General features: G+C 41.3%; 1 protein-coding gene across 1 annotated transcript in view; it reads right to left on the bottom strand.

Moving 5' to 3' along the window:
- Positions 1-24989, bottom strand: part of sema4c (sema domain, immunoglobulin domain (Ig), transmembrane domain (TM) and short cytoplasmic domain, (semaphorin) 4C) — a 90251-nt gene that overhangs the window by 1377 nt on the left and 63885 nt on the right. Inside the window, exons 5-16 of the mRNA XM_075468325.1 lie at positions 22081-22143; positions 19236-19334; positions 18800-18893; positions 18302-18421; positions 15926-16077; positions 12628-12803; positions 10700-10844; positions 10019-10232; positions 6928-7043; positions 4946-5103; positions 4349-4440; positions 1592-4088 (exon numbers count right to left, since the gene is read on the bottom strand). Of these exons, the coding sequence (XP_075324440.1) occupies positions 3193-4088; positions 4349-4440; positions 4946-5103; positions 6928-7043; positions 10019-10232; positions 10700-10844; positions 12628-12803; positions 15926-16077; positions 18302-18421; positions 18800-18893; positions 19236-19334; positions 22081-22143 (2325 nt within the window). The 3' untranslated portion in view covers positions 1592-3192. The remainder of the gene's footprint in view (positions 1-1591; positions 4089-4348; positions 4441-4945; positions 5104-6927; positions 7044-10018; positions 10233-10699; positions 10845-12627; positions 12804-15925; positions 16078-18301; positions 18422-18799; positions 18894-19235; positions 19335-22080; positions 22144-24989) is intronic.

The raw sequence follows: 24989 nt of genomic DNA on the forward strand, positions 1-24989 counted from the left end.
GTCCCGATGTTGTTAGATCTGTCACTTTGTAGCAGAAGCTTGGTATGAATCTTGGAAGTGAAGCACTGTTATTAAACATTTGCTTCACTCAGACGGAGGTCCTTTTTGGGTCACCTTATTTTGAAGCTTGTCAGACTGGAACTTTTGTTTTTAATAAAATACTTTTCTTATCTTTTGCCAGGAAATCACCTTTTCTGATGCACCTCTCCCTAAAAGCTTTGATAAAAGAGTGCATGAGGACATCTTCAGTGCGAGGGAGACTGGTCAAATGATGCACAATCATTTCTACAACACTTATCTACACATATCTATGAGTACAACTGAGTCTGAAGGTTTTTCAGAGTTTCTCAATTTTCAGTTCAGTCCTTGTAAGCTACTTAACACTGATCGATGAATCATTCAAGCATAAAATCTAAAGCAAGGGATGAACCACGATAGACGACTTCTCAAAGTACCAGTTTTAAATTGTGTCTTTAAGCACTTCGTCATGAGAATCCTGTCACGAAAACACATAATCTGTTCCCATTTATTTCATTGCATCTAAAAGAAAGCCAAAGATAAGACAGTTTGACAGATGTAAAATAGTATTTTTGCACCAACAAGGTGATTCCAGAAGAGCTATTATCCGAAAAACTTAACATATCTCAGCATGACAGGCAGTTTGTCCCTAAAAAAGGAGGAAACTAGACAGGTGGAGGACAAAAGAAGAAGAGACAGGCCTGAAAAACTACCTACAGCTGACAAATAGTGATGTCCTTAAGAAACGAGGGAAAAAAGAAATCTAGTGAAGAAGTGAACGCCAGTCACTTTCAGCACAGCTGAGTTGAGCTGCAGTTACAGCTTGACTTGGCCATTTAACTGGACCTACTAACTAACTGGAGATGAGAAGAATTGACTTTTTTCTCCTTAAGTCTGATGATTGTTCAAAGAATTTTGCCACTTCTAACTTGATCTCAGGTGATGATCGTATATGTAAGTATAGCTAAATTCACTGCACAGATGTTGTCTTTCAGTTACTCGAATGAAAATTTCATCAGATGACACTGCAGTTATAAAACTGGGATGTCATTAGAGCAGAGCGACAGGCTGGAAATGCTGTAAGTGGCCATAGTGTTAATGGGATGATTTTCAGCCATAGTTTCATCGCATTTTGCTGTCTGACAAAAGAACGAAAGCAGCTTTATTGGGAATTTGAAAAGGATGCAAACACATGGAGGTTTGGTGCCCATGTGGAGCTCCTAGATCAATTTAATTTCAGGTGAGCATTTACCACATTAGCTGGGTGTGTGAGTCCTGTTCTGATTTCCGTTGGCCAAACATGGGTACATAGATTTTAAAAGTCCACTTTTGGACCTTGCGTTGTGTAAATGTACTTAGTTTTCATGCTAAGTTTAGCAAACCCGCTTTCTGACTGTACCCACAGATATTGTAATGGTATAAAATTTTTCATCATCAAAAAGCAAACAAGATAATTTCCCACAGGAAACTGTAACCTTACGCTGAGCTGTAGTGATAGCAAAAAACTCTTTTAGAAAAGCTTATAACGTTCCTGATATCTGTTTTCATGCATTAAATCAAGTGGAAAATATACCTTTCCCCGTTCACGGCTGCTTCTCGCCTGGAGCCAGTCATTTGTCAGCAAGGCAGCAATCAGTCTGTCAGTCAGTTCATTCTTCCATCATCACTGTGTGCGTTCTTTTTGTGTCGGTGTGTTGTACAGTGCTCTTCCACAGTATATCCGGGTCAGTCTCTGGACGTTGGCTAAGGGGGTTGGGTGGGGTTTATGGGGTTTAAGGGTGGATCACAATCGGGCCGTAGTCCGGGATGGCTGGGATTCACGAGACTGTGAATGTGTGTGTGTGCATGTTGGAGTGGTAGTTTCCTTCTTGGCAGTGCAAGTTACCACCCTCACCAAACATAAAATATAAAGCACTTATTGAGACATCCACAGCGGTCACAACAATGAGGGTTCAACTACATTCTCTGTGCCTAATGTCTTTATGTCGGCTTCAATTTGGAATTAACTGTGCAATTATTGTTCTGCTGCCACGAGCTGAATGCAAATAGCCTTTTCTTTTCAAAGGAGATGAACAAGCATCCAAAAGGTCTAAATCAAAACACCCATCTACTATACACTCTAATAAATGTCATATGGAGAGCACTTGTAGTGTATTGGACTTGAAGGTCACTGTGCAGGACTGAGCGGGGAGTAATGTAATGTTAAGCGTGTTGCCCTCACATTGTCTTTCACAGAGGTGAGCCATTAGTAACTCGCTAACCGTTTGAACACTGCTGTAGTCCATAAAAGACAGAAAAAGAACGCCAAAAAAAATCAAACCAACCATCACATCAAATTAAAGTGGAAGGGATCGAGGATCTTCTCCAGCGGCAAATATGACACAGGGCAAGAGGAAATATAAATTAAGCAGAAAAAGTCTTGAGAGATTGTCCTTCATTTAGAAACACCCCTCTTGCGCCTTTCACTTCAGTTCACTTCATTTTCCATTTAATTCCCTCTCTTTTAGTCTCTGTCTCTCCTCTCTTTTCAATCCCACACAGAGCTCCTGCCACGGGGACATGATTGTCGTCTTGCTTGGAGATTAATTAGTCTTTTTATACTGTTCTCTCACTCCTGGCTCACAAGTACAAAAAAGGGAAGACGTGCTTCCAGTTGTTAAGTGCAGTTAGCTGAAAAAGTCTCAAATGAATGCAAGCACAGAATCAGTTCAGCATTTCCAGTTAGTTGCCCTTGTCAATGGCTGGTCTCTGCATGGGGGCTAAACTCAATGTAAAAGAAATGCCCCCTCTCAGAGAAAATTACGCCATTGTTGGATTTCCATGCTCGTGGCGGTCTCCTCTGTGTGCATCCTTTTTAAATACAAAATTTACACAAGTGACAGTTGCACAGTGGAAGCAGAGAAAAGTCACAACTATGGGTGCATGTTGCCAAACACACAGTAATCAAAGGAACTCATGTTGGCGAACATGGTGTATGAGTCTGTATATTTAACATGCTGAGTGCTATAAATGTTTATAGTGAACCAATCAGGCGTAGGCAGAGCAAGAGCGAGAGAGAATGGGAGTTAACAGCATGTCGCTGAAAAAGAGAGAGAGCAGGCATCCTCAAAAGGAGGGAGGTAGGTTGGTTGTTTTGTTTTTCCACCTCATGGAATGGAGACAGAGGAGACAGGCCTAGACAGATGACTCCTCTGGGTTTGCGTCGGGCAGGACGCTCCTCTGCTGCAGGGTGCGTCTCAGCTCCTCCTTGAAGGGGCTGGAGTAGTCGTTCCCGCCCACGCTCAGGCCTCCCAGCCCACCGCCCCCAGCACCAGCCCCGCTAGCCCTCTCCTCCCCTGCTGTGCTCATGTTGAGGCGGATGTAGCCGTTGCTACCAGAGCCTCGGATGTTGGTGAGGCTGAGCCGGCTGGGGGAGTGGATGGGCTGGCCGGGAATGGCGCTGGGTGACGCCGTGCTGCTGACGCTGCTGGGCCCCAGGGCGTGTCCGGGAACGATCTTCAGCGAGCCGTCTGAGTAGTAGTAGTTGGCGCCAGTCTCCCAGAATCGGTCTTCATCGCTGGGCATCTTACTGGGCACAAAGGTGGGTGGCTCCTTGGGGAGGGTGATGGGGTAGACCAGAGTGCTCTCGAGAGGCTTCATGTCAGCTCCCTTTCCCAGTGCTAACTTCAGCCTCCTGCGCAGGTAAAGGGCAGCTACAAGGAGCAGCAGGCACGCCGCTCCGAGGGTGATAACGAGCACCCAGAAGAGGCCCATGCTGCTGTCTGGAGCCCGGGCTTCCATGAACACCGGAGCACTCGCAACAACGGCCACCTGGTAGCGCTCCGTCTGAAACTTAACCCCCTGCTCCTCAGAGTAGCAGATATAGCGGCCCGCTTGCATCTGACTTGCTTCGGGAATGACGAGGGCTTTGAGGGCTCGGTCAAAGCGAGGCCCTCCAGCCTCCGGGTCGCCCAGCTGGAGCTCACGGTCGTTCAGAATCCAGCAAGGCTGAGCCAAGTTGGACACCAGCTGGCAAGGCAGCACCATATCAGACCCCACAACCACAGTTACATTTCTCAGACGGGAGTGCTCTGCAGAGGGACAGGAAGGTTGGAGGAGGGGTGGAGAATGTGGAGAAGAGAACACAGGAGTGAGGGTTAAGCACAATTCATAAAATATCTAATAGATATTCAGCAATAGCCAGCTCTCTCTACTTAATTCAAATATTCAGCTCAATCCAAATGTATTTGCCAAATCAACTCAATTGTCTTTTTTTACTACTAACTCACTACTGCACTGAGAGCGAACGCCCACAAGGGGCCACTGGTGAGGTGAGGGGCCCCATACTCACCAGGGCTGGGGATAGAGACTGGTTTATCAAACTTGGTTTTTCCACGATTAAACCTCTCCAACATGAGGTCCTGTGAAAGGGAGGAGGTGGACCTGGAGACAAGTTGACAGACAGTGGAGAAGAATTAGAATAGTATGAGGATAGAACTGGTATAATAATACCGGATGCAACATCTGTTAATGCATTTTGGAGAGGGCATAAGGTTAATGACACAAAGCAAGTGAATGTTAAAAATATATCAGAACTTATTCAGATTTTGACTTTTCAGTTACAAACATATTCAGACAGACACAACAACCTTCAAAATAGATTTGGTAAATGTCCTTCTTTCCTGTATATTGTGTTTAAAATGTGAAACAGGAGGGTTTTCCTCAACAACTTATCTGAAACCTGCCAAAAATATACTGCTTTTATGTATTCAACTAAAATATGAGTATGGATGTCAAACTTTATAACTTAATAAGGGCACATAATACTCAAATACTGTTTCAGAGGCTTGTCCAGTATCTGTATATCAGGGGCTTCTTTTACAGTAGCAACGCAAAGCCTCATCAAGCACAGAATAAATGCGTGGGGGCAAACCGGCACTCGTCTCACCCTCGGTGGAGGTCGATGCGGACGCAGGCCCGGCCTTCGTTGTCCCAAGCGCAGTAGGGGTCCCTGGCGAGAAGACAGTCTGGCTGAGACTGATAGCGGCTGCAGTTGGCCAACGGCAGCTGGAGAACCTCAGAACGAGAACCGATGTACAAGTACTTCTAGAGAGAGGCAGAGAGAGGATAAAGAAAGAAGAGGATAAAGAACAGAGCCAGGCATACACCCAGAGACAGAAACCAGAGAGAGATCAGAAAGAAGAGGAAAGATAAACAGAGAGAAGGGGAGAGTGACTGAGTTATGGGTTAGAGGAGATAATGGAATAATCGCTCTCAATTACAATAACACACGACCCTCTTCCAATCCAATCTGGTTTGTGCCCTTTTCGCAAAAGCTGTTATAAAATATGTCTGGTCCTGGCTAAGCCCGTATTAATGAGATAAGCAGTGGGCATTAGTGGTGAGAAAGCCCCATCAAAAGTGCATTGATTGGTGGACAGGACTTTGTAGATCCACTGGGACCCGGCGGCGCACAGGCTCTGTTGATGTTGCGGAGCCTGAAAAACAGCAGGGGCTGCGCTTCAGTTCTCAGCTGCTGCGGAGCGCTGCGGTGACTGGATTCATGAGGTGACACCTTATCTCAAAAAGTCAGGCCTTGATAAAAACATCTGCTTGGTGGTGTTTGAAGAATAGCACAGTGCTGACTACCAGTCTGTTGTCAATGCATCTATGAATGTAAGCATCTGGCAAAAAAAGGCTTTACAGATGAACAAAAGCAGAGAACCCGCTGCGACAAGAGAATACCAATGAGCAACTGATACGATGACAAAGAAAGCCAAAAGATCTCCTAAGCTCCACAGGAATATGGTAAGATGACGCACAGCAATGTGCTAAATGTGCTGGCCAAGCAGATTACAGAAACAGTCAATAGACTTCATTTTTCGCCCCAAGCGACCTTTAAGAAAAAACCATTAACTAAAACAATACGTCAGGGTCCATGACGATATAACGCACACGCTTCATCTTCGAGTAGCTGGAAGCTCATACTTGATAACATAAAAGATGAAGAGCTGCTTTGCCCATATCATACACACTTCTGCCTCAGTTTGTTGCTCCGAAACTGGTCTATTAACGTGCTCTTCATGGAAGTGTGCAGACAGTGATGACTCGATGATTTTCTTTTGTTGTAAGTCAGACTCTATTTAGAACTAAATGGATGGGAAGTGTTTCAAATGGCCCTGCAGTTATTTAAGTTGTTTCCAATTGAACAGCATAACAGGGGGCAACATCATCAGACCCTGCCCCCCATATGATAATGCACAGCTCTCTAAAGGTCCCACAACAGCATTTCAGTCAGGCTGAGGTCTGGACTTTGACTGGACCATTGCAACACCTTGATTCTTTTCTTTTTCAGACATTCTGTTGTAGATCTGCTGCTGTGTTTGGGATCATTGTCCTGTTGATGAGTCAGTTTCAGCCAAGCTTTAGCTGTCAGACAGATGGCCTCACATTTGACTCTAGAATACTTTGGTATAGAGAGGAGTTCATGGTGGACTCAATGACTGCAAGGTGCCCAGGTCCTGTGGCTGCAGAACAAGCCCAAATCATCAGCCCTCCACCACCGTGCTTGACAGCTGGTATGAGGTGTTTGTGCTGATATGCTGTGTTTGGTTTTCTCCAAACATGCTGCTGTGCATTATGACCAAACATCTCCACTTTGGTCTCAACAGTTGCTTCTCTAAGATTATTGCTGATGTCTTTCCTCCTTGGCATTGTGTTTCCTCCTTTTGGATTTTCGCTTAGGTTTGTTAAACAAATAATGGCTCGTTGTAATATGTCTTGTTGTTCCTTGGAGGTTGCATTTACGTCATTTCAAGACTTGGTGAAGACAGGATGATTTTTTTTATTGTCCTGATACGTAAAACCTTAGATTTAAAAGTGGGTGTACTCTTATTATTCATATGACTGAATGTGTCAAACTTTTCTTACCTTGGAGTGGGAGATAGTCAGGGTGTCCACAGGCTGGGCTATCTCAAACAGCTGGATCTCCTCTATCACGTGAGTCTCAGAGCCCAGGATCACCACTCTCTGCAGCCAGCCCTCCGCTGCAGCACAGTGAGGAAGGGGAACAAGCTCACTTTATTCCTGCCGTGTTCATTTACATATTAAATCTAAGTTCAAATCAGTACTATATACATTCATCATCCGCCTTGGAATGCATTAATATTTCATGATATCCATCAGAATTTATACGTTCAAGCAGATAGCTTCGACACAAACCAGATAAACTCCCACCTCCCACAGCCGAGCAACTCATTTAAATATCATTGATGCGATATTAGAAAAGATTCACTAACATACCATACCCACTATAGCAAAGCAGTTAATTTGTATAATAATGATATCCTACAATAAATCTACCTGGCTGTATACCAGTCAGTTTAAATATTAATCCTCCCTCTACAAACACCAGGAACTGCAAAGTATTTCTCTTAAAAATTAATGATATCCTAATAAATTCACAAAGACACACCTGCTGCTGTAAATGAGTTCATTTACATATTAATGGTGAAATATGATTATATACAGACACTTTGCTTTGATGTTGAGTCTTTAAATATTAAAGCAAAGACTGAAAAACATCACCCCTGCTTTAGTTATTGCCGCTTCATGAACCATACTGAGGGCTGACTGACTGTCTTTCCTCTGTATTTGCTCTTGGCTCCTGCTGCTCCTTTCAGAGTCTGAAATTAACCTAAGGCTTTTCGACTTGTCACTGCAGGCGAAGCCCAGGTGAAACTAAACTAATAATTTTTATTATATTTGGTCCACTTAACCATGCTGTAGAGTCAGCATACAAATATCAAGTCCCTGAATCTGGAGCAACTAACTTGACTTAATGTTATTAATCATACCTGAAAAATAAAGAAAATAAATGAAAAGATGTCTGCTGAGAAAATCTGTACCAGTGTTGAGAAGAATATGTTAAATGGAAAGTGAGCTTGCAGCCAACTGCAAATAACTTGTGTCATCAAGTTTTCTGTAGCTTTTGAAAATTTAATGTGAATGGGACTAAAATTTTACGCTACTGTGCAACTGAGAAAAACAAGAAAATAGCCACTCAGAACATCTAGCTCCTCAACAGCAGACTATATCCAAAGGTGATTCTAAAAGAATGGAGATGCTGTTCGTGGCCCTTAAGTACATTTGGGAGCAGTCATATTGTCAGAGAAACTTGAAGACTTTTCAAGTGCTGCATGGGGAGGTGATGCTGGCGGAGGAGGAAGAGGAGATTCTGAGCTCCTTTCATGTAAGGCACCGTGAACAAGTTTAGATCCCTGGTGATGAAAGACGTCTCAGGCACAGCTGGTGGGGTGACCTTGGTGTTTGTCCGTGTAGCTATGTGAGAGGAATGGTGTTATGTGCAGACATGCGCTGTCTTGTGTGGTCCTGACGATTAAGAAACTGTCACGGAAAATATGAAAAGCTAACCCGGCAGCCAAAGGGAGGCTTGAGAGAAGCAAATACACAAAAATGCACGTTGAGGCATAGAAAGCAGCATGCGTAACATGACACTTGCCTCTCCCTGCGTCAGGGACCAGTGTCAGCTAATCCCTCAATCCTGCAGTTCAGTTTAAAAAAAAAAAACAGTCTTGACAAGCCCTCCCCCCGTTCTCTCTTTTCACATCAGCTGTCGCTATGCTGCAGCTAATAGCTAATCAAGCCTGCGGCCCAACTGGCAGTATCAACGCAAGTCTGCCAAGGGCCCTGTTGAGTTTGTGCTGTGAAGCACAACTAGCGGGGATGACTGCGCTTGGCTCGGCGAGTGTAAGCGTGCATCTGTGTGTGTCAATTTGTAAGTGTGTCAGCAATGTGTGTGTGTTGTAGTGTCCACGTGTGTGCCTGAACCGTCTTCCCTGTTTGCCAGCAGAGAAGCCCAGAGTCCACTGTTTATCACACAGTCAGTGTTGCCCCAGTCACTCTACCTCTGCAGTGATCTGAATGGTAAGTAGTCGAGCCTCTCCTCATTCATGAGATGGACTGCATTTAAATTCCCATTCCCTGCAATCCACTGTCGGAGCTGTGCTATTCAGGATTAAGTGTCTGGGAGGATGAGCTAATTTCGGATTTATGCCAAAACATGACACCAGCATATGGGCCCTATGGCTACTGACTAGCGATATTAATTAAGTTGCACATACATGGATGCTTCCTTTGATGCATGAAGATAGATCTTGGCATTCTAATGAAGGCCTTAATTGAAACCCAGCTGAAGTCCAACCAGATGGCATGTTGTTTTCATGCCACCGTACCTAATGCCAGTACCTGTCTCTGTCTGCTGCCACGCTCCCATCTCTTTGTGGAATCCCTTAACACACCCTGACAGGCGCACACTCATGCACAGGAACGGAATTCGTATTACATGCCAAGACTGTGAGCTTAGTATGTATTTTCACTGTCATGGTTTAAACACCTTACTACAGAGGGTAAGCTAAATAACAGGAATATTATACACAATAATGCAATCTAGTATAATAACCATGCATAAAATACAAGCTTTATCCTGTAACATGTAAGGCTTAACTTATTCATTCACGCATTAAGGAGATGATTCAACATTATTGCCTTTTGTTTTTTCAAAGCTGGGGAACAGGATGTTCACTTGGCCTGCAGTGCATTGCAAGATTGATTGGTAAATGGAAAAGGCTTATCAGTGTGTGTACCCTATTTGCAGATGCAGCTTTAAAAACACGTCAGAATAGGGGAATGGGAGTTGTTTGCTTCAGCTGAGTTACAAATAGACTTGTCTGACCCAAGAGCAACTGAAATCAGCTGAGGTATAAAGACTGAAAGTTTGATCTCAAGTTTGACCTTTGTGGGTATTTACACTACCGGGGTGTATGGAGGCAGTACTCAACATCAACAACAAGTTAAGAGATCAAATCTGTGACTGCAGTCGAAATGTCATTGTATTGTTCTATGAACCAAATGAAAAGTAAGAAATTCAAAGACTTTTTGCTGGCTTCAATACAAATATCAGCTTTTTAAAGATATGGAAATCCCTTTTCACAATTTATACCTGTGCCGATGAAGAGCATGTTGTATGCCCGCTGGTCCAGGGCGCTGACCCGATCCACCGCCAGCCTTGTGAAGTTGACCCCCTTGGTTAGCAGCAGGGGGCGACCTAAAGCTTTGTCCTCCATCAGCGGGTGTTTCTTGGCAAAGTTGAGTGTGGCATCAGGCAGCTGAAGAGAGCTGTTGTAGCCGTTCTCCCTGTCTGACTTAGTTATGCACTGCAGTGTAGAGACAGGACAGAGAGACAGGGGAAGGAAATGGGGCAAAGAAAAGAATCAAGGAAAGTAAGAAGGGAACAGCAAGAGGGCAAAGAAGGAGAAGGAAGAAGAGGAGGCAACTTCTTAGCTGGAGCTGGTCAAGGTTGGTATGGATAGTTGGCTTGGAGATGGCTGCCCCCACCCCCTCTTCCCTTCCCTTCTTCCCTTCATTACATTCCTTCCTTTACTTTCTTTCCTTTTGTGTGGGATCATTATGTCCAAAGCTTTTCGTGTCGTGCCAGCCTCCATTCTGCTCCACATCACCTTCTATTTCTTATTTTACTTCCTCCCACATTGCTGCTCCATCCCACCTCTGCCCTCACATCCCTCCCATCATTATGCATACTACTTTCTTGCTCTCTGAAGTTGCCTGAAAATTGCATTTATCAAGCATCACACAAGCCAGCGCTGGATTCTCAATTTCTTACCGATCCAGGCCGTGGGCTGGGGACAGGACCTGTGTAGCGTCCCCATCTCTGCGATACCTCCCTGTACTCCTTGTAGGACCCTTCAAACACCTTTTTCACATCGCTGATCTGGTACTGGCACACAGCCGACACATCGACATCACCCCTGAAACATGGTAACAAGGTAAGGAGGGAATCAGTGATGTGCGGCAGTAATAACTGAGAAATGACTTCCCTGTCTTCCAACTTCCTGTGGAATGTGACCTGAAAATCAACAGGCTAACGCTGTCATGGTGAGCAGATGTGCTTTAAACTGGATACTCAGCTCAGTAATCTCATTGCTGCAAATACATAGAAATCCTTCTACTGGGTGAGCTGTATTGATACATTTCTGCTCTTTCTGTAGCAAAAAGAAAAAGCTCATGTTCAAATCCATGTACATGCAAATACACAAGTGAAAGCAATCAGCTGGTGCTGAGTGTCAGGAAATGTATTTCTCTAAATGGGAAGGCTGGGGGTGCACAAGGTGATGACGTTTTTAAAATCCCATTTTCAGACCCAAAGCTGGGCTGAAATTGATTATTGACACATGACCGAGGCACATTCAATTATGCTTGTAGCCCTCCTCTCACATTTGATTTCCATCCTGGTTTAATGGAAAGAAAGCAGATTTTTTGATGGACTGTGATAACCAGGCAATACAATTTTGAAAAAGCCAAACATTTTGTTTGGCTTTTTCAAAAGCAAAGGCACAATTTTCTTTTCAAGAAGCAAAGGCACAATTTTCAGCTCCTGCTGTTTTTTGCTGGAACACTTATTGGCGTACACGGTTCCAAACTTAGCTTTAAATGGATTGCATACTGCTGAGCTTTTTGAAAGCTGTAAACAGGAAAGAAAAGGCTGATTTCATCAACTCATTTCACCTGATTTATCCAGTGTAGGGAGAACTTTTTGTAGTCTGCAGCAGGGACACAGATTTTATAAAGTGAATCTCAAAACTTAAAGACAGCGCTGATGTCTGAACAAGTTGAACAAAACAGCTTATTCAGTCACATTCTGGCCTGAACATAACGTCAGATTATTTCAATGTTAACCCTATCAAAGCCAGGTGACTATAAGGAATCCCTAGCGAGTCCCACAGAGACGAGGGATTAGGCTTTTCAGCAGCTTCAGCAACCCTGAATGAAGAAACAAAGCTTGAGGTTCAAAGCTGGCTCAGTTTGTGATATGATATCTTATTGAAAAACACAAAAGACTCACATCAAAGGGCACTGCCTGGAGACATAGAACATCTCTAATTCTAAAAAAGAAAACCATCCGCCCTCTCCTACTGCTTTCTTGATAAGTAACTCATTAATACATTACAGATATATAATGGCGCAACAAATGTCAATCTTTGCATACTAATATGTGTTTTCACAAGAGATACACCCAAAGAAAAACTAATTATTCAAGCGAATCTCTCAGTCTCATAAATGTTGGAGATGTAATTTAGTGCGGGCCTAAAATTACCGGTGGTATGATGAATTTCTGTTGCCAGGAGAAAATGAGAACAGTTGTGCAGTTTTTCAAAAGCTTTGAGTCTGATGGGGAAAAATAGCCCCCTTCTTTTGTATTTTGTGGTGGACAAATTGAAATTTTGATTCCTTTTAGCAAATACTGTCATTTGAAACTACAATAAAACCCTATTGCATTCAATCTCTAATAAAAGCAATACAAAACATTTACAGAGGAAAAACAAATCAATCATATCCACAACAAATGTATGAAATTTGTATCAGTATTAAATCAAAGCTTAGCAGGGATTTTATTAAAAGATTCTGTGATGTGACATATAGGCGAGTGACATAGACTCGCTAATGTGCTAACTAACTCACACTGACACTGAAAATGGTGTTGCGTATCTCTAGCCTTTTTGACATGTGGCGCACAGCCCACATCTTACTCACCACTGGGCATGGAAGATGCCGTAGAAGGTGGTGCCCCTCCAGTCCTGCCCCGGCAGGGTGAAGACGGCCCGCAGGTTGTTGAAGGACACATGGCGCTCTGGAAGGGAGCACTCCAGCCGGGCTTTCTGGAAGGTGGTCCACTTCTTCTGCAGGGTCCTTGTACCACCCAGATCCCCCTTAAAGGCAGAAGATCACATCTGATCAAATTCAAGATTTTTGTTTCCTCAAACCTGTTTTTTTTTTCCATATCTTCTTTTGGTGAATTTTAATGACGTTGCTCTTACTTTTTTCAAGGACTTTTTAGTTGAATCAGGGACCGTAATGGCCTGACTCCCAGTCCGCAGAGGACACAGCAGACATCTGCTTTTGTCAGACTGATCAGTGTAAAATCGCTTCTATCTTGTACCTCACATAGATGCGTTACTGTGGTAACCAAAATGTCACACATTGCTTCTACAGATGGCTTACTTCCAGAAGAGGAGAAGGATTTTGATACTTGTTGTTGTGGATGCTAAACTCACGGAATAAACATGGCATGCTAGTGTATGAAACTCAAATTTTCAACCTTCAATCTTTAAGCTCACAGTGCTCCCTCTTTATCTATTCATGAATAAGTTTTCTCCATGTGCAGAGGGTCAAAGAAAGTATGAATGCTGGGTTAAAATAGCCTTCGGACGCATTTAGAAATACTATATTTTTACAGTTATACAATAAATACATACAAGAAATATCTTCATGTATTATTACATGTGCTGAAGTGGCCTATCTTTCTCATCCTTTTTACACTTAGTGATGTTAGGAGCTGTGAAAAAGCATATTACAGCAGTGAGACAGACATTGTGCTGCTGCTGCAATAGAAACATGTGCTAAATTATTCACTGCTGTGGCACACATCGTGTGTGAGCATCTGTTTCTGATATCATTCAAAGAGGTGCACTGATTATCACAGTGTTTTTCTTATATGCGAATTACACCAGAGCATGCAGAATATTTTACTCTTAATTGCACACATCTCAGCTAAGGCTCTAGTGTGTCTACTTTGCTTGCTTTACAGGCAACTGAGATTATATGGTTGAGTATGGAAATGTGACACGACACTGAACTGTTTGCCATGCTGAGAAGTCATCATGTGAGGAAAAGACCGGCTGTCTACTGAGTAATTCTCCTCACAACAAAAAGCACTTCGGATGTGTGGTCATAATGACTGTGGTGTATCAAACCTAATCAGTTACCCAAATGAGGCCATTAATTAAGTAAATGAATCCTTAATTACCAGAAATATCTGTGTCATTGTAATTGTTTCTGAAGAATGCAAAGGGAGTGCACTGGCAATGTTCTGAAATTCTCTTGTTCTTGCTGCTGTGGGTCAAACTAAATCATAGAGGAGCAACATTTCTTTTGTCCTTTATTCATGTATGGAAGTAAACTCTGCCTTGTATTCATGCTTAAAAGTTTCAATCATGGGGAGAGCATTGCAGTTGATATCAAAATTTTACGATGGTTTGATGGGAGTTCTGTGATGACTAAATGCGAAGAATAATCAGCCTACAGAGAAGAAATAAGACTAGAGGATCATAAGTAGTTAATAATGACACAGCCAAGCATTACTGATCTTTTGAGAATTGAGTTTCAAATAGAGATCTGCGCTTCCCGTATTCGCCGTCCTAAAAGCTGTGTGTTCTTTTGTTCTGGGAGATTATAGGGTCTGTCTTTAATGTAAAGCATCATTGTTTTAACTTTTTTTTGTGAGAGACAATGTGATGCATCACTGTATATATCTATTTTCTTGTCACCACCTGGATTTGACAAAGCAAACAGAAGTGCCTCCCACTGCAAAAGCTCAGTGGAGATTAACATGTTTCTGCTGGTAACACGATAGTTACCCCTATTGATGCAATGAGGAGTTTCTCATGCCTCAAATATTGGAAGACACATCCTGTAGCTGTGGAAAAGATTATACTCCGTTTCAGAAAGGTCTGATTATTGGTTTGCAACAAGCAAATGAAACAACAAAGGAGACTGCTGGAAGTACTAAAATTGTGTGAAGAACCATCTAGTGCATTTTTAAAACCTAGAAGGATATTAGTCAGCCATCATCTTTGATGAATAAAGTGTTAGCAAGAAAATCTTGAGTAATCAAGATCTGAGGTCACTTGAACATGTGGTGTAATTAAAAAGAAGCAGAACACAGCAAATTCTAAAAGAAAAATAAGAGCATTTCCACACAAAGTTTGAAGGGAACTCAAAGTATTGGGACTATACAGCTTTGTAGCCTTCTTAAAAACATTTATAAGTGAGGCTAATTGAAAAAAAAGGCTTCAATTTGCCAGGGAGCATCAAGACTGGACTCTGGACTAATGGACGAAGGTCAGATGGGTTGATGAATCCACTCTGTTCAAGAACGATGGGTCCATTAGGATAAGAAGAGCTGTGGATCAAGTGCTGCACCAGTCATGCATAGAGCCTACTGTAGACGTCTGTAGGGGCAGTGTTATGATCTGAGGCTGCTTCAGTTAGTCAAGTCCAGATTCAGCTATAAGCCCAACAAAATGAGATAATCTACAACCTAAATATGCTGAATAACCACGTTTTTCCATCCGTAGGTCTTTTCTTCCCTGATGGCTTTGGCATATTCTAAGATGACACTGTCTGGATTCATTAGGCTCGCATTGTGAAAGAGTGGCTCAAGAAGCAGGCATCATTTTCACTCTGGGGAGCCCAGACCTTAGCCCCGTGGAGAATCTTTGGGATGTGCTCGAGAAGACCTCACTCAGCTGTCCAACTCTCCCATCACCACTACAAGATTATAATGAAAGATTGTAATGTCACATCAATGGAAATAGATGTGACATTACCTGAGCTTAGCAGAATGATGCCATTGTGAACGGAGGCCGTAATCAAAGCTGAAGGTGATCCAATAGTGTGTGACTTTATTCTTTGGGGGTAGGGGCAGGCAGCGTATTATTCTATTTATTGACTCTACCAGGTTTGGCAGCAGAAGACCAAACTGCTTGAAAGCGCTGTCTCACATTATTAAGTTCTCAAAAACAGCTGCCAAAACAGCTGGAGAAAGTAGAAAAAAGCCAATTCTCTGCCAAGTATGCATGAAACCATGATTTCACAGTCAAATCCTCCCTGTGCGTTTCTCGAAAACTCACAGACTGATTATTGTTTGAATCTGCGCTTTCCTCATTAACTCCAACACTGACACCACACAGAGAGTGGGACTAAAGCATTCTAGAGGAATGCTAATTGAATCTGTTCTGGGATCAGATCTAATTATAGCTTGGTGTATTACCTTGCAGACGCGGGCCACTCTGGCCACAGTGAGCTCTGTGTCACAGTCCAGCTCCAACGCTCGCTCGCTGAAGAAGAAGTAGATCTTGTCGTCGTCCCCGTCTTTGCTGCCGCTGCTCTCCCTCACAAGGGCTGAGCCCACAAAGTCTGGCTCTGCACGCACACAACATACACAGAAGGGTTGTCAAGACGTGCACAGTTAAGACATACATCACAAGGGAACAATGCAACAGTCTTAAACTGCAGGACTGATGCACACACACACATATGCAGAAGCTTGACACCTCCATCTCTTCCTTTGCCTCCCCTTTCTCACCTCTTTGTCTGTTTTCTTTCATCACTTCACCTCACCTGTTCTCCAGTCATTTCTCACTCTCTTTCTCTCCAGTGCTAACTATTAGCGATTTATCTTGCGCTTTCCACTTCCCCAGTCACTGCTGTCTTTCTCCGAGTCTCTCTATATCCAGGCCTCATTAGGTTGCGAATGTTTCTTTTTCAGAAGCCGCATTTGCTTTGGGCTTTAAATTCTTTTTCATGCATAAGTGTCTTTTTACAGCCTCCCCAGATGTACTGGTCTTTTCTGTAAAAAGCACTTCAATGATACAAAGACCCATTTCAATGTTTTTAGACTGGGCAGAAATTACTTAAATTGAAATGAGGCTAGCTTCTTTGCAAGTCTTTTTTTCCTTTTTTTTTTTTACCTTAAAAGCTCCATATCAGCATGAATAATAAACAGACATATCAGTCTAAAACTCTGCCTCATCTGTATGCTCCTCCTTCCTCCCCGTCCCTTCTCTATTCCCCTCATCTCTGTTTTTTCATCACCAGTCCTAATGTCTGTTCTTTCATCACCCAATTTTTCCTGCTGAGACTTCATCCTCTTCTCTACCCTTCATTTCTCTCCAAGTGGCTCACTCTTTTCCCCACATCCTCCCCCCAAAAAGATAACAATCCTTCCTTGGAGCTGAGGTCTCCTGCAACATCTATTTTTTTTGGTTTCCTGCTTTTTTTCCCTTTAAATTAAACTCTGTTAAAAACGAAGAGACAACGTTATCTGCTCATTTCTAATATATACCACTAACCCTATACCACTGTGAGGAAAAAAAGCTCAATTCGGTACCGATGGTGAATATTTTAGATAAATTCTATGCAACTGCAGTAGGCTTTATATGAAAGGATATTTTGAATCTTCTAAATAAAATAAAGGAAAGCAAGTTTACAATTGACAATTTTCTCAACACACCCAGCAACGCCTCAGTCAGACATAATGTATGTATAACTGTAGTTATAGTCAAACTGGTTATCCTTATATCCACTCTTGTCCCCCCCAAAGCCAGAACACACACAGAACTTAGCATTAGCAAGAAGCTAGCTTACTTTTAGCCATAGCAGTAAGCTATGCAAAGTGCAAACACTGTTCGGCCTACTACTGTAGTCAAACATGGTAGATGAGCATATAATTAGCTGGCTGTTAAATGAGATGGTGTTTACATTTTAAAATTACCATAAACCAGAGCTGAATCCCGAGTGACCAAAATGACAGCCCTCAAATTGCAGTGCCACTCCTCCTCCCTCTAAATGTTAGATGTTGCGACCCTGAAGGTTGCTTTGTGTATCTAACAAATACCTTTGGGTTTTACAATGTTTAGTAACTGGATGCCCATGATGAAAACAAGTTAGCCCCTTTCTATTGCTTACAAATGAAATAAGAATAAACCTTTAATGTTTGCACTGAAGAAATGATTTCCTTGGGGCCTATTCTAAGAAATAGCTGTAATGTCACTTCAAGGTAAAAAAAAAAATCTAAATTTTAAAAATCAATTACGTGTATGGAGAATACAAAGTTGACATCAAATGTTGGTTTGTTTGGATGCCCTGGTGTATCCTCGTTTGCTCTGAGACTGTCTACTGAGACTACTTAGTGACCCTGAATTTAACTTCAAGAGGGTGTTTCTATTCTGAAATTGTAGGATCGGTCTATAAAATCATATATCAGTCCATTTCTAATTCTCAAAACCAAATGTCTTTTGTTCATCCAGTAAGCATGCAGTTCTTTGGAATGAAACATAATCCACTTACAAACTCCAAACTTTAAGAGGGTGGCCCTGGTCTATTATCTTATATATATGTATATTATCTCCAAAAGCTGTAAACACTCGGTCATCACATTTGACAGAGACTTGCACCTTGCAGTGACCCATTCGGTAATATCAAAGGCTGTTTTCTAGAAAAAACCCCCAAAATTGTAAATTTGTATCATAACTGTAAGTAATTTGTCATTTTTCACTCAAATTTCATTTCTTCTTTCTTTCTCTATTTTACACATGCTTATCACTTCTTTCTCATTTGTATCTCTCAAGCTTTCTTTTTGACTTACCATTGAGCCAGGCAGGCAAATACTCGCTCTTCATCATGTGGTGCTGTTGGCCCAAGTTCCTTAGAATAACTGGCTCCGTACCCAGGAAGTTGTTGAGTGTTGCTGAGTACAGCTCCTTATCTATATGAAATGCAAGTTTACTTTTTTTTTCATTTTGTCCTGACACAAACATGAAGGCTTACAATTCAGTAACAATACAGTTCAACAGGAAGACACAAAAGAAGATACAGAATGAGTGTTTGTAGGCACAGTGAAGCTGTCCACAATGAAGTGAATGCAGCGTGAAAGTTAAATTGGAAATTTGGACTCTCATTATGGCTGGAAAACAGATGAGAATTTCTGTAGGATCTGTTTATGGAGCTGTAACAGCACCACATTGCTCAGTGTGCACAGATGGAACAATTTCAGCTGTCTGTGAGTTTCTTGCTGATAATGGATGTTTATAGATCTCCTCATAAGGACATCTTGCCTCAGGACAAAATGACCATATATGCTTACCCACTATGAGTCCAGTGTGCCCTTTGGCAGGATCATATGGACATTTTCCCTTCCCATCCTCCAGTGCGGTATCGAGGGTAAAATCGTCTATTTTCTGGAAACACACATACAGAATAAAAATGAGTAAACAGGTGGTTCATGGTCAGTATGTGTTACGACCCACATGACAGAGCTGCAAGCTCTTTCTGTCTGTTGCCAGGAACCCCCTCGCCATGTTGTCCAATTGCATCAGTGTCACATTTTTGGACACACATGTACCCACAGCATCCTTCACACATTCAGTGGAGCACAGTGTGATATTCTTATTTTCCATTGCATTTATTTTCCTTTTATCACACTGTGGTCTTAGCCTCAGGTCAGCTGTGTCACGTTGACACCTGTCAGCACTGGCTCGCCATGCCTCTATCCAGAGAAGCACACACACATGCATACTTACAATGTAGGTGTATTTGGGCTGGAAGGCGTAGGTGCCACAGGTGTAGAGATGTGTGTGGTTGTAGCTCTGCAGAAACCGGATGTAGTTGAAGCACTCCGTCTGTGAAAGAGGGAGGAAGATTTTTGAATGATGCTGTCCTTGATAAGGACAAGAAAAGTTGCTTTGTCATACTTCAATCCGAAGTCTATTTCTCCAAGACAACTTTTTGTCTGCTCACACATTCTCTGAGATTTAGGTCTTATCCTGTGCTTCACTTTTATTTCTTCAAACCTTCAGCCGTAGGGAAAACCTTGGTAAACTGTTATCATCTTTACTGATGATATCCTTATCAGCGTTATAAAGTGTGGAACTATCTTTTATCTTTGTCTGTCTACTCAGACAGAAGTGCTCAGCATCCTATTGAGGACATCACTTAGCAGATGATGTTGTGACAAATTATCTGAATAATCTCTTAGCTGAACAAGAAAGTGACAGATCGCTCAAAAGGATAATTAACAGAATAATTGATGCAGTGCTTTTTGATAAGTGCCTTTTCATGTCAGCACTGTGACGAAGAAGGAAGCTTTTTGAATGGAAATGGAAACAGATGCTCAGACATAATGCATACTAGATGAATGAATAATTCAGTGCATCCAGTTGATATTGGCATTGCAACAGCAAAACAGTGTTTGTATCTCAGGGCTGCAATATGAGCAGAGTGATTCTTTAAAATTCTGTTGTACAACTCCCAAAATCACTGCGAGTAATCAGGATGAGGAGCGTCTGGCAGACAGTCCAGACAAATCAACATTAAATAAAAAGTCTGGTGATTATATATAATGGCGGGCAATGTAAATACCATATGGCTACACTTGCATAGTAAGCAAGTAAGCACCATCTGTAGGCATAGCCATGTTGTTTAAAAATACAGTTTTTGTGATTGGACAAAAGTATGTGTGAAGTACAAGTTATAACAAAAATAAAATAAATGATCCGCACAACTACATAGATGACAGCTTATCACACTGTCATTTTCAAAATTACACCAAAAAAAAAAAAAGAGGAAGCTGTCAAATTTCCAGAAGTTTATATTATATAAGCTTGTAATGAGTAGTTCAGATCACCAGAGTCCACTTATAATTCTTTCATAACATTTTCACAGCATCACTCTACTTGGAGCCAGTAAAGCTGAGCTGTTGTTACTGCAATCCAATTAACTATTTCCCCCTCTGTTGGAAACTACATTAGCAGTTACTGCTGCGCATTGCAATACGTTTCAGCTCCATTTCCCGAAGCTCTGTGAGTTTATTCAAAATATTAACCTCGACTTCAAGCAAATGCACAATATGCAGGCTAATCAGACAGCAGCTCCAGCTGAGGCTTAACTGCAGAGCTGGTTGGAGTCAATTTGCTGTCTGGCTTTGTAAATGTACCATAACTGACGATGAGACCTGGAGAATGCTAAATCACACATCGTTACTTCTGTGCTGAATATCAGTATGGAATATTTGAGAAGGGTGAAATGTCTTTTATGAGATTTTTTTACTTGTTGCTATACTTTTCAGACTGTATCTTGGCAAAGAAAAAAAAGTGAAAAAAGTGAACATATTGTATTTGCATCCCAAAAATCCTTTTAAGGTACAACATTATTAACGACCCCAATTCTGAAAAAGATGGGACACTGTGTGAATTACCATGATTTGCAAAGCTCCTAAACCAATACACAGAACATATAAAAACATCAAATGTTGAAAGTGAGACATTTGAGTCGTCATTTTATGCAAAATAATGACTCATCTTAAATTTGATGGAAACAACAAGTCCAAAAACAGTTGGGACCAGGGCAACAAAAGGCTAGAGATGTAAGTGGTAATAAAAAGAAACAGCTACTGAAATTTTTTTACCAATTAGGTTAATTGGCAACAGGTCAGTAACATGAACATAAGAGAAGAGCACCTTAGTGAGACAGAGTATCTCAGAAGTAAAGGTGGGCAAAGGCTCAGCGATTTGCAGAAAACTATTTACAAATAGTGGAGAGATCTCAGAATTATGTTCCTCAACATAACATTGTGAAGACGTCGAATACTGAATATATCATCTACCAGCACCATCCGGCTTGTTATCATCACTCAGTCCAAAGCCTGGATCTCTGATGACATGCAGGGTCATTAGTGCCTATGGAACTGGAATCTTGCACATCTGCTGAATGTTACATACAAGTTTTAGATCAACATATGCTCCAATTAAGACAACACCCTTTTCAGAGAAGGCCTTACATATTTCAGCAAGACAATGCTAAAACCACATACTGCCTCTACTATAAAAGCAAGAAAGCAGAAGAAAGTTGGGATGATGGAGTGTTTTACATGTTCTACTGTGAATAAAATGTTGGTTTATGAGATTTGCAATTGATTGCATTCTTTTCTCATCTACATATCACACACCACACCAACTTAAATGGATGCATAAACTCTGTGCACTTCTTCACAAATCTCCTTTTTAATGTGTTTTTTGTTTACATGCATGTTCTACCCTGTTGTTTTGTGGTGCAGTCAAAGTCTTCCACACATTCAGCCCTTTTTAGAGTGTGACTTCAATTTTCTTTTTGCTGCTCAAGACTAAACCAATGCGGAATCCAACTGCTTTAAAAGGTGCTGATCTCAACAATGCACTTCCCTTTGTGCTAATGTAATGACTGGAAGGTTTCCAGTCTGAAATCCCAGACAGATTTGACGAAATGTAATTAAGAGAAGAGAGAAATTATATACTTGGAAGCTATTGCTTTAAAAACCACTACCATGCTGCCTATAAACAGGGCAGGTAACCTAAGGAACTGTGGGACTCTCTCAGCTCAGATCCACGTTACCTGATTGTTCTTCCCCTTGGCAACACACTCCCTCTTCTTATCCTGGGGAGCCGGCCAGTCGATCTGGAGAAGAGACAGAGAGAAATGTCAGATGCTGCAGGAAGGTTCTATCTTTTACTGATAAATAGTAAATACTTCTACACGTGTGTTATGTTGAACAATGTAGATACTAGAGGAGATAACAGCATTTGTCTCCAATGAGGTGCACTCCAATTTTGCTTATTGCCATTTCAGAGAGAGTATTCTGCACTGTAAACCACTGGTTACTGTAACTATAGCAACAACCGTAGACTTGCAGCAACAATATACTTTTACAAATATTTTTTTTCTTGCTCAGTCAATAATATTATTTTTTTCTTGCTCAGTCAATAATATAACCACACTTTTTCCGAGTTTCAGGAAGATCAGTTACACGTGTTCTTACAGATTTAGTCAAAACAGTCCACAGTGCTTGGGACAAGGAAAATTAATTCCGTGGTTCTTTTGCTACTACGTTGGCTCCATTAAACACACTGCTAGTGGTCGTTAGGACACTGTTAGGGCCTTAATGCAAATAAATATCTAGAGATTAAGACACTGCTTTAAAGGATTGAACACAGATGGAGAGGAGTGTACTGAAATACAAAGCTAATAAAATGTGTTTTCTTTCACACGTTGCAGAGAGTGTAAAAAATGGCTGAACTTTGCGATATCGAAGGAGGTCCAAAGAATTGCCTGTGTTTACTGAGACGTTTCCACACCATTAGAAATAATTATGCTCGCCAGAACAGCCTCAGAGCTGCTGCAAATTTAAACTTTACTTCCACTGGATTTAAACCAGCTACAATCAAATAATGCACTTTTGCAGCATAATGTAATGGTCAATTAACTTCACTTTAAAATATAGATGGATGTCATATATCACAGCAACTCCAGCTTTTAATGGTCTTAGAAAAAAAAAGGCATTTTGGTTCATTAACTGTCTGTCATTTAGCATAGCATATTTTAGCTCAGAGGTATATATCTTACAGAATGTGTTGGATAAGCTACAAGAAGTGTATTAACCTTACACCTTCCTACTACTGTCGATTACTATCCACATTTAATTTGAAGAGAGTTCTTCTCATAACTGATGATACGATGGAGTTAATAATGGTTAAAATTTAATATCTGAATGAATTATTCATGGATCAGTGGTTATGAAAAATCACCTGTAGGACCTGTGCTTTTAACTAATGAGCTTAAGTTTTAAAAAAAGATTGACTAAAATTAAGCACATCACCTTTTGCTACTTTAAATTTGTTCCCAAAATGATTTTGATTAATCACTCGAAACTTGTTGGTCATGTTCTCTTTATAGACCATGTGTTATACTAGATATGATACCACGAAGCAGTAGTGGCAGGCATCACATAGAAGACATACGTAGCAAAATAAATGTAATCCACCGTACATCATATTAATGTACATCACTAACAAAAAGCAGCAGCTCTTAGGCAACTCTATTCAGACCGGGTATTTACATACAAGTCAGAGTATTTGTCATCAAAATAATTAAAAAGTTAAAAATTAAAATGCTGTGAATGATTTGGTTGCAGCATTTTGAAGGGCACGTGCAAATCTCTAACGTTTTAATCTGATTAGCAAATCACTCAGAGTGTTAGTTGGAGAAGCAACTTTGAATAAAAACGTGAGTGTGTGTGTGCATGTTATAAGGGGGGGGGGGGCACATTGAGTTGCCTTTATAAATAAAGATGCCTTGCCTTGCTTGTTGATCATGTGAAACAAATTTAATTTAAGACAATTCGAAAATTCTGTTTCATTAGGTATTCAAATTAAGAAAGGTTCTGTTGAAGCAGTGATTTATTTTGTGGGTTAGGGCTCTTCTTGAAATGCTGGAACATGGTGAACTGGTGCATTTGGATGCAAATTTATAATGAAAATTAATAAGCAAAGCAATAAAAAGCAAACCACAGTGGTCGGAGGGAAGGGGGGGGGGGGGTGTAATTAAAAACAGTACTGCTAAATAAAGCAGAAGAAAGTACTGCAAACCCAAATGAGAGCTGCTTGTCATCAAAATGTCTACATCCTGTAGAAAACCATCCCTGGAGATATCCAATGAAGATAGCTAGTGATGAATGTCATGAAGACAGACATTTGGTAAGACAGCAGCGAATAAACAAAAAATAAGCACTTAAGGAAAGAAAAGAGGAGTCGGAGAGAAAGAATGATGGACAGATGGTGACAGAGGGGACAGACTATCTAATTGTTGCTCAGTCATTTGTCTTTGTTGACTTCTTTCTTTATATACTTCACACTGGGGGCTGATAACAGGTGGTTTTATTATTACTATAAGACTCATAACCCTTACTCATACAGCCATTTGCTGGGTGGTGTGTTACAGTGTGTGGGTATGTGTAAGTGTGCATCTAATAACTGCTCATTACAGCAGTAAATCAGACAGAAGTCCCCAAACCACTGGAGGTTGCCACTACACCTTCATTGCATCAGTGTAATTGTATTGATTGCACATATGGACCAGTTATGGAGGGAGCGAATCAAAACTAGACTGAGCCTATGAGGGTTTAGCTCTGTCAAGAGTGTGTTTTGCAGGTCAAGTCGAGGGTATTAATAGAGAGAAACAGGTTTTCCCCAGAAGGTTTTCTTGTTCTTCACAGAAGAACAAGAAACACGAATAAAAAAATAAAAAAATCCACAATTGAATGAGTGTATTATAAACTCTGAGAAACAGGATTAAAGCCTGGGCAAGGGTATGTACAAGTGTACAGGAGTGGCTGTTAACTCCTGTGTGTCCACAGTGGATGTTTTTGTCATAATTGTAATATTGCTTCCAATATTTGCACACTTTGCCATCTTGATATCTGACACTTTGCTTATTATTCTATTGTTGTGAACTTTATAGCAACAGAT

The sequence above is a fragment of the Odontesthes bonariensis genome, chromosome 6 (genome assembly GCF_027942865.1).
Source record: "Odontesthes bonariensis isolate fOdoBon6 chromosome 6, fOdoBon6.hap1, whole genome shotgun sequence".
Lineage (NCBI taxonomy): Eukaryota > Metazoa > Chordata > Actinopteri > Atheriniformes > Atherinopsidae > Odontesthes > Odontesthes bonariensis.